Source organism: Mercenaria mercenaria, chromosome 19, assembly GCF_021730395.1.
Source record: "Mercenaria mercenaria strain notata chromosome 19, MADL_Memer_1, whole genome shotgun sequence".
In the NCBI taxonomy this organism is placed as follows: domain Eukaryota; kingdom Metazoa; phylum Mollusca; class Bivalvia; order Venerida; family Veneridae; genus Mercenaria; species Mercenaria mercenaria.
In genome coordinates this window covers 13,117,735-13,128,704 of record NC_069379.1, presented here as the reverse complement: position 1 = coordinate 13,128,704, position 10,970 = coordinate 13,117,735, and the positions used below count along the sequence as shown (strand labels likewise).

The 10,970-nt window shown below is 32.5% G+C and overlaps 1 protein-coding gene across 1 annotated transcript in view; it reads right to left on the bottom strand.

The window, feature by feature from the left end:
- Positions 1-402: 402 nt before the first annotated feature.
- Positions 403-10,970, bottom strand: part of LOC128550971 (uncharacterized) — a 13,946-nt gene continuing 3,378 nt past the window's right edge. Inside the window, exon 2 of the mRNA XM_053531176.1 lies at positions 403-9,236. Within this exon, the coding sequence (XP_053387151.1) occupies positions 403-1,359 (957 nt within the window). The 5' untranslated portion in view covers positions 1,360-9,236. The remainder of the gene's footprint in view (positions 9,237-10,970) is intronic.

Below are 10,970 nucleotides of genomic sequence, written 5' to 3'. Positions count from 1 at the left end.
CTCTCATTGATAAAAGATCAAAATAAATTCTGCATTTGTTCTGAATGAGAAAGTCCCTTCCAAGTATTACTTTTCTATTCATATTTGAGACCACATAAAATTTATGTTCTATTTTTTCACCACCTATTCGAAAAATAAGATTGGTGTATCCATCTACATGCAGTGAGTTACCATTTACAGACTGTAATGAAACTTTATGATTTTTAAATAGTTTTGGCTTTCTATTTAATGATTCATATGTCCTCCTATTAATTAATGAGACTTCTGCTCCAGGGTCTACTAATGCCCTAATCTTCTGTTTCCCTATTCTAATTGTACAAGAGTTTGGATTTCCTGCTAGCGCTATAAAATACGTTGATAAATCATTTTTCCTACCATCGACTTCTTTATGACAGGAAGATCTTAGTTTAAAGGCCTAAATATATTCTTTTTAGGTCTCAATACACTCTTACATTCTCTCATAAAATGTCCTAATTTCCCACAATTCCAGCAATCAATATATTTTTTCCAATCGTAATTGTTTTGAAATTTACTTTGGCTTAATTTCTGCATATGTCTAGTGGCTTTCTTTCGTAATAATATTGCATGAACATATTTCTGACGTGTCCTACATTGCTTGACATTATGACCTAGCCTTCGGCAATATTGACAACGAATTTGAGGCTGAGTGTGATCTAAGTCTTTAGCTTTTTGACAAATTTCTGAAATATTTTGCTGGCAAGTAACATTTCCCAATGGTAAATTAAACCGATCTCTTAAATTTTGTTCATTCATAGCTGACGTAACTGCAGCCTGTAAAGTTTCCGGCGAATCACGCATAACTTTCATTTTAAGAAAATTTTCTGTTAACCCGTCAAGAAAATGACCTATTAACTGTTTCTGAATAACTGCTAAATTTGCAATATGATTTTGACCTTGATCTTGATTTTCATAGGCATCTTCTGCCAAAGTTAATAATCTTTCAGCATAGACATTTACATTTTCATCAGGTTTTTGTTTTATTTTTTGCAAAAGATATAAAGCATGCTGTGAGTCGTGTATCTCAGAAAATCTAGTAAATAAAGCATGTTTTAAAGCAGCCCAAGTACAATCTTGATTTTCGTTAATAAATCTATGTATAAAATCTGACACTGGCCCTGTTGCAGTCTGATAGCAAATTAATTTCTTTCTTTCATCATTTAAATCATTTAAAATAGAATATTTTTCTATTGATTTTACCCACGACTTAAAATCTTCAGATTTACCATCAAATTTTGAAATCATATGTTGTACGCTCTGAGTTCCTATTGCGGTGGAAACATTTTTTAATTGAATAGCCAAATCTTGAAAAATTTGCTGAATAGAAGCGTTGTCTGCCATTTTAAAATAAATTATCTAACAAGCAAATAGAATAGACAGTTTTCTAACCTTGTTTCTCGGCGTGATCATCTAGTGGTATTGCGTACTTCATCGTAGTGCCCTGACAACATTCCCAAGGTTCATCCTGGTCTGCGGCTCCAGAAACGCGCGTTGTAACGTAGCGTGGCCATTCAATACAACAAACATAACCTTTTAACCAGTTTTATTTATCATAGCAACAGTCTTCAATATTTAAACATAACATTTTAGCTAGATATCATTAAGTAAAGGTGACCTTATCAATCTAGCATCTATAACCCATCTTATTCTCTAACTCTAAATCTAACTCTCTCTGACTGTAGATAATTATATTTCAGCATATATATTTAATTAAGCAGTCTAGCCGCTATGTAAAATTACACAATTCGTCGTGCCTTTTTCCTTAACATATCTAACTTTGATCCCGGAAGTAAATGATATAAGCAACTAAGTATACCTGTTTAACCCTTGGGCTACATGTTTTGTGACAGGTTTGACAATTCAGCTTTTCAATTTAGATTCAAGTATTACAGTTTATCATCTTTCTACTAGCATATTAAACAATGATTTATAGAATATACAATATTCCGAACCTTTCAAACCTGTTACATTACATGTGTATGTATATAATTACAAGTTTTTTTAGAATGCAAGAAGTCGTGTTACACATACTTTATGCACTCCTTATATGTAACATGTTTTCCTTAATTTGTTGATTTCTCTATAGATTGTTTCTTAATGTATGCATTTTTTGCAGTAGGTTTGAACTCGAGATGTTAACTTTATATTATAATACTACTAAGGAATTTAGAATTATCTATGTGTAGATAAACTTTAAAGTTTGTGCAAACATTTCAGCACTAACTTTGCAATTTCACGTTCATTGATCTTTTAAAAAAAAAACTCTGTAGGTCTCTTTCAGTATTATACCAAATGCCTGGCAAAACTAATAAGTATTTTGACTTCGTCATATCATTATAATGATTGTTTTTTTTTGTATAGGTATTTTTTGATTAAGTGCAATTTTAATACATATAGTAACTTGCATTGAGAAATATTGCCATACACTTCATTGGATTTGTGTAAACCTTCTGATGTATTTATTACACAGACTGTTCTAACGATGCGTATATTTAAGATATGTTTTTTTATAAAATTGTGAAGGTGGATAAGAAATCCAACTTTGAATTAAAATTGTGATATCTTGAGATATCAGGCGGGGAGTGTGCTGACCCCCAGCGTTTTTGGGCATTGTTCTTTTTGGTAGATTTTTCTTGTTGGTAATTTTTCATCTTGCGGAGAGTTTATCTTATCGGAAACAGCTGTTCAAACACGAGGTGGTTTCTTCCAAAATTCAGGGAAAAAAACAACAACAGAGTTTAGTGGTTCATTTATGCCCCCTCGTGGTGTAAGTTTGGTTCTTTAGAATCATACCGATATTGTTTCAACAAAGCTAATTGCTTTTTATAGTATATATAGTTATTGTTGCGAAAATTTGATTGTTCAAGTCGGAATGTATTCGTACCCTATTTGTTACGTACATTTTCATAAATGGTCTTTAGAAGAAATACTGTTAATAAACTTCATTGCCACTTGCATACTTTCATAAATATAATAATTAAATAACTAGAATTAATTGAGATTTCGTATTGTTAAACGGTATAACAGAAAATGTTCATATTTTGATAGATTTCCATTCTTGTATTTGCAGACTTTTACCACACTCGACACACGCATATATTAAATCCAATAAATCTTGGAACAATAGAAAGTGTCGTGGTCACTGGTTAGCTGTAAATCCCAAGAGAGCATATATACATTTATACTTTTGCCTGCATAATTTGTAAATAATAAATATCTTAAGCATCGAAAATGCAAAGAAAATGGAGCTCCTTTTTATTTCATTATAAATCCTTGGTGAAGAATGCTTCAATGCTCAAGTTACTTGCTACAATTAAAAACAACTGTACTACTGCACTTTTTTATAGTTGCTTTTTATAACATATTTGCCTGTTATTATAACAAGTATGTTGCCCCTTCCTAAATTTACCAAATATTTAATGTACAATGGATTACAATGAAAACCGTAAAAGTGAGAGAAACGGTTTTGTATGTTAAATAATGTAACTTTAGGATATGTTAAACACGGAGGTCAATGCAAAGTTCTATACAGTTGTGCCCTGTAAAACAATTTTAAGTGTTTACAATCCAAACATTCTTAAAAATACATGAGGCATAAACTTAAAAGAATAAATACGAAGTGAACATTGGTATTACAGCCACATTTATAACAAATAAATATATAACATATAGATGAAACACTGATTAGATAAATGCAGCTATACATGAAGCTGACAGGAGAGTAATATTAAATGCCATTCTATTCTTTAGTTAATGCATTTTCATGACCGTATCTGCTATTTTGTTATATATTTTTTCATTATATTAACATTGTTTACCAGTGTCAAATTCGAGACAAAAAATGTTCAGTCTTCGGTGGTAGGATCAGTTAAAGAATTGCATAAATGTTTGAGGAATGAGTACCTACGTTGTTAGTATAGTTAGAAATTAACACTGACATTTATCATATCCCGCTATTGATAACACAGAATGATAGAACTAATGCAAAATGTCCCTGGTCGTAAAAGCTTAAATTTAAACTTTCTAGTAATTAAGCATATTTCCATATACTATGTTATTTTCTGTTTCTTTCTTATATGGTGTTTCCTTTATGAGATTTATCGTCATTTATGTACGTCCTCATACGGCATGTACCGTCATTCCCTTCACACAAAAGTCACAGCGTTCAATTACAAAAAAAAAGTATTATTTCATGTTAAAGTCGATCAACAAGTTTCTTCATGATTTTTCTTTTGTATCAAATTGTTCATTTAATTCAGAATTGATATTTATTTTTCTCAAAATAAGGCGTTTCTGAAAGTTCTGACGGTCTTTGTTGAAACACAATATAAATACCATGCAGTTACTTTGCTACGGAAGAGTTTATTCTTTCAAGTACCTGGGTATCCATTTAGCTTAAGTTAAGAAAAAAACAGCTGCGGCTTTTGTCCTCGATAGGGAGACAATTATTATTATTTTGAATGTGAATTGAAACCGATAATAATTCAGTCTTGTATTGCAACCAGTTTTAACTTGAATATCTTTTAATAAGTCGGTTGGTGTAAAATAAACAGAAACTATTTGAACAGTTTTGAATTCAAATTTTGCCCTCTTTAGAAATGTGTTTACTTTACATTTTCCTCCACCTTGACATAAAGACTGATCACGTATGCAACCTGAGATTTGCATGTAAACTGTTAATGAGATGGTTCGCTGGTATTGGAGCATTTATCTTGATTAAACCGATATTTGCGAACTAAGCAAATTACAAATGCAGTGAAGAAAGTTAATATTTTGGCCGTCAAATAGGTTCGCAAAATATATATTGTAACGAAACAAATAGTGAGTAAGCAAATGCAGTATCTAAGTTTTGTCTTTGATAATTAGATTATTATAGCATGTATATTCTTGATTATTCCAATTCCGGACATAGCTTTTTCATTCCTGTATGGTTTTCTTTTACAATACCAGACATTCACAGTCAGGTTTTTCAAGGGCAAACACTTACCAAATTTGAACTTATTTTCCGACTACAAATGTTGCCAAATATGTTGCATATTCTGTATAACTAGCATTCGGATTTCAAGTATTGCACGTGATAATTACCAATAAGACCTTGAAAAAGTGTGCTTTTAATTACTGGTAAAATTTCAAGCAAACAAATGTAAAGTAAAATATTGACATTTTGATCACCCCTTTCAGAAATATCAAGAATATAAACAACAAAGCCGTATACGTAAACGATTATATTATCTTCATTTTTCAGAACGGTTGAATTAAAAAAAGAACGAACTGTAAATATCAAAGTGATTACGATCTTTTATAGAAACTGTGCTTTGTTCTTGGAGTCTGAAATAATATTGACTCAGGCTGGTATTTATGTATTCTGGTATTAATGTTTTTTTTTTCAAAAGCTAGGCCCCTATACTAGGTTATCACTCCGGAGGCAATATTTTCTGCCTGATCTATTCGAATTTAGTTCATGAAATATATAACATATCTGAAACTGGGTCAAATGAGGCTAAAACTAGGACATTAGGCTAATTAATTTTTAAAATAATTTAACACTCAAGAGACCACATTTTCTACTTGATCTATATGGACTCTAGGGCTAGTTTAAAACTTGACAATCCGTGGCCAAAATGGAGATCAAATCATAGAAACCCTCTTTCAACTACTACAAATAACTAAATAACTTCTTAATATGAGGCAACAAATGTGTGCGTTATAGTCTGCAAGTGGCCAGCCACTACAAAATAAAGAAACAAGAAGACAAAATGGAGTGTGAACATCTAGGACGATTGATTTATAAAGCGGGTTGGGGCATCTCAGTATAATTTGATTATATTAAGTGACGTAGAAAGAACATGCGTATTTAAACATTTCCTGGGATTTATTCAAATACCAAACATCTACATTTCCTTGAGATAACTTCCGTCTAAGTACTGGCTTTTCAGAAGAATAAGTCGTGAAATATGAGTACTAGCAGAAACAAGTGAATGAAAGATTGCCATTCAATACAAAACCACCTACTGGAAGGCAGTTAATTTTCTTTACTACAGTATAATATAATGGTCTGATATCTGTCAATGATGTACTAAATATGCAATAGGTTACAGCACAAAATTTGGACAAACATTTTTATATATAAAATCTACATCAAGTTTTGATGATTGCTTATAACATCTATAAATAAAAATCATTATTTAATTTTAATTTTAAAAACATTTATTTTTGAAACTGGCAAATATTAGAAAAATTGTAAGAAACCATCATATGAAAGAGAAGTAATTTTGAAGATTTTTTTTATTACGGAAGGTTGGTGGTTCTACCCAAGTGCCTGCTCGTGGTGAAATAATGCACGGAGGGGCAACCGGGGTCTTCCGCAACCACCAAAGCTGGAAAGTCGCCATATGACCTAAAATGTGTCGGTACGACGTTAAACCCAACCATATGACACACACAAGTAAGCTTTCATTAAACTCTTTTATAGACCACGCATGAACAGATCAATTTTGACTTTTGACCGTCAAGTGTGATCTTGTCATTTCAGCAAGGGGTCTGGGTATTGCGCATATCACATTGTCTTACTGTGAGGAACATTTATGTGAAGTAATATTAAAATACTTTAATGGATGACAGAGTTATAGACCAGACAGCAGAAAAAGAAATCGTGTGATCTTGGACCTCCAGCTGTTCCCTTGACCTTTATGTTAAGGATATGGGCTTTTATTATTAAACATCTGTGCCAAGTAAAACTGAAATACCTCAATGGATTACAGAGTTATGGACCGGACAGGAAAAAATCTATTGATCTTTGACTTCTAAATGTGGCATTGACCTTTCAGCCAGGGGTCGGGTGTTGTGTAAAAATGCCTTATCATTGGGTACATTTGTGCCATGTAATATTACAGTTTACTGAGCTAGGGGTCGGGTTTCGAGCATAACAAGTAATCTTATCCAGGGGATTTGTTTTGTCAATTAATATTAAACTCCTGTTTTGCATAACAAAGTTATGGACCAGACAGGAAAATAACCCTATAGACTTTTGATCTCCAAGCGTGACCTGGACCTTTGAGCTACGGGCCTGGGTGATAGGCAAGATACGACGTCTAGTTATTGTGAACATATATACCAAGTACTATTGTAATCATTTGATGGATGACAGAGCTCTGGACCGGACACGAAACATACCATGCTCGTGCCATGTTACATTTGACTGCAAATTTTGACCTGACCTTTGAACTAGGGGTCTGAAAGTTGTACATGACACAATGTCTTATTATGGGGTACATTTTGTCAAGTAATATTAAAATCCCTTCATGGATTGTTGAGTTACAGATCGGACAAAAACGTCTGTTGACATTTGACCATGTTTGACCAAGTGTGACCTTGGTCTTTAAGCTAGGGGTTCGGGTTTTGTGCATTACACGTTGTCTTATCATGGGGAACATTTGTGCCAAGTAAAAGTAAAATCCCTTGATGAATGAGTTAATGACCGGACACGAAATTGTGGACGGACGGACGAAATGACAGAATGACAGACGGAAAACTGCATTCCTTTAGTCCCCAAAACTGGTTTTCAACCAGAAGGGGATTAATACATGTAAAAGTGAAAAATGACAAAATCGCAAAATAAACAAATAAAAAAAACTTTGCGTGAGCTCATTATTAATCAAGTGATGAAAATCTTGACGTATAAGCAATTTTTGAAACGCAGATTAAAATATGTTATAGGATTTTACATGCGTCTCTTTTCATATTGAATGTATTAAACGAGTTGAATAAAATAATACAATGCGAGGCTCTGTCGAGCAATTTATCAATTTTATTCAACGAGTTTAATAAATTCAATTTGGAAAATCACAAATGTATAATTCTTTTTATCACATGTTAGCCTTTCCTGTCGAAACATCTAAAATCCTACTTTCTTTTACTATATAAACAAGTCAATTTGACCAGCGTCTCCTATACTGTAAACGACGTCGACGTCAAAGCTTTATTACACTAGTGTATTATCATTTTTATGTAATGGCTTTATTACATTCCCACGACGTCAAACATGTGATAAAAATTATGTAGCATAAACTGCAAAGTTGCAACAAAAAATAAAAATAAAAAAACGTTATAAATGACCTTAGATTCCATGTGAAAAAACATAATTCCTCTTATACAAGCAAATAGAACTAATGAAAAGTTTTGACTTATTTTATGATTTGACAAAGTACGATAAATCATATATCAACTGCCAATTTCACTAAAATATTGCGAAACATACTAAATTGTAATGTGAGTACGACACTTAAATTTCGGCAAAAATGACGTATATTAGCAAAATGATGAACAAACAAAAATATTATTGACAGGAAAGTAAGACTGCCAGCGCTAAAAGATAGCTAAAAACGAGACGACTACACTTATCTCTGGTCCGACGAAGATTTGTTTAGAAATGCAATGTTGATACAGCCGTTGTATTGTGAATTAGTTTAATAATATCTCTTTTCGTCTATAGCCAGTAATGTTTTTCAACAACATCATTTGCCCCACCAGATTAAAACCTGTATTTCAAAATTAATGTGTTTGCTAATTTTTGGTGTTAATGCTAATTTTTTAAATAGAATTTAGTAACCTTTTAATGATACCTATTCTGTTTTCCACGCATTTCCTATAAAAAAAGCTTAAAATAGTTCACAAAACATTTCATTTCTATATCATACTAAAGAACTCTAAAGGTGGTAACACGGGCATTTTTGTCCATCCACCCCCAATGCATTTGTTGGGGGGGGGGGTGAAGGGGCGCGGGTGTGGGGGTGTCATTGAGTTGCCCTTGTCCGTCCGTCCGCCCGTTCGGATAGGTTTCTGTATATCTGAAAAATGTTTGACCCAGACAAACCTCAATGGATTGTTTTTTCAGCACGGGTATTTGTGCACCCAGTGTTTTAACTGCGGCCACACACAGCCAGACCAGAGCTTTGGCTCCTTAATTTCTTAAAAAAAGTACTTAATTTCTTAAAAAAAGTATGCATAAAAAGGGCCTAAGATTCTGTTGCAGGTATCTAAAAAGCATTTGACCTAAGATTATGAAACAGCAGCTACAAGTTAAACATAACATATGCATCTATGCATGTGTGATGAACTTACCTTGTTTCCAAAACAGTGACTTCTCGCAACATTTAATACACGTTAAATGTTAGAATCTATTTCTGTCATATGGCGAACGTTGATGTTATAATGTTGTTCTGAAACATATATTACCGTAAGTAGATAAAGTTACTACGCTTTATGTTTTAAACACAGTTCAGTAATGATGTAAATTACATGTAACAGTCGAAATATATCTTTTTTTCTTCCTACTTACATATTACATATAATACATTAAACCGATAATTTCAATAAAGAATTGAATCCTTAAATACCAAACACAAACACATTGAAAATATAAAAGCCATTGCCTTGAAGTTTCCACAGTACAACAAAACTCATACACTATTCTAGCTTTACTGTTACTTAACGTTCTGTGTAATCTTGGTAAGGCATGTTTCATATTGTATGTTTCATTTCATATTTTAAATGCTGAATAGAATGACTGAGTGCTTTGCAATGCCATTTATATGATTTATGTACTAGCCAGGCAAAATCATATACGACATATGTAACTGAATAGGTGACCTTTAAAACCCAGGTAAAATATCTTTGATTCTTAGATACTTTCGTGTTTTTGTTTTCTTTTGCAAGAAATGCTGATTTCAAAATATTCAGACTGCGCACGTACCTTAGGTCTACAGTTACTTACCATATGAATGTTTGCCTAATTCCTAATTTATGGATTACGAAATAAAACAAAAAGCAAAACTAGAAGAGTTACAGAAACTGACCCACAGACCATAAAACATTAGAATATTGTTAATGTTAGCACCTAATGTTCTCCTTGGCATTTGACTCAGCTAAGCCAGAGTTATGGACCTTCACTAAGGGAAAAGTACAAGTAAAATGCTCAAAGTTTGAGTTGCACATATCTTGAAAAGTATTTCACCTGATGTAAAGAAACCATATCCAGTAACAGGAATTGGACACGCATCTAGTTAATTTCTACCCTTTAAATTTCTTAATTTATCGTAAAAACTATTTTGATATGGCAATTTGTATTGTAGATTTCAGACACGGGTCTAAAATTTAAGTTGTAAACATTTGTTGATTAATATAATGAAACGTGAATATGAAAGCTGAAATTCCCGAAAAATAAAACTGTCATGGATAAGATGGCTCAAAAAGTAGTAAAGTGTTCAAAATAATCAAAACGTGCTTGCTCTTGAACTAATATAAAAGCCGATAACTTATCGGTCTGAACTTTATCTGATTGTACTTGATATTAGTTAGCTTAACCTTGAATATTGTTGTTTTTATATTGATTTCTTTAGAACACCAAATTATACAATAATCATTGCAATTTCGAAAGCTTGAAATTGAAATTTGCTGTAACTTTTCCTTGAATTTTCTGAAATAAGCCTAAACAAATCTGATCACGAAAGAAACTAAAGGTTTTGCGTAGTAAATCGGTTAACGCTGCGTACTTGCTTCAACTTGATGTTGATAAGTAGTTCTTTGTCCTGTCCTATATATGTCAAGGACAATTGTTCAAATGTAAGTCGCGATATCAAATAAATAAGTTAATATTATTATTAATGTAATTGAATGCTGTTAGATGTCTAGTTTATATTTCATAATTTTAGTGTATTATTTTGTGGGTTTAGAAACACATCGGTACAATTTGGGATGTTTTTTTTTTCAGTTTTGATTTTGCAGGACTCCAGGTGCCCCTCCAGACATTGTGTTAGCCATAGGCGACTCCTTAGATAGAACCACCGTACATGTAAGCAAGTTTGATACATCCCTCACATTTAGAATTCTACACCTTAAGCGTGGTTCTCAACCAAAATTAGTGAGAGGTAAGAGATTCACACTCAAAGTCCTGA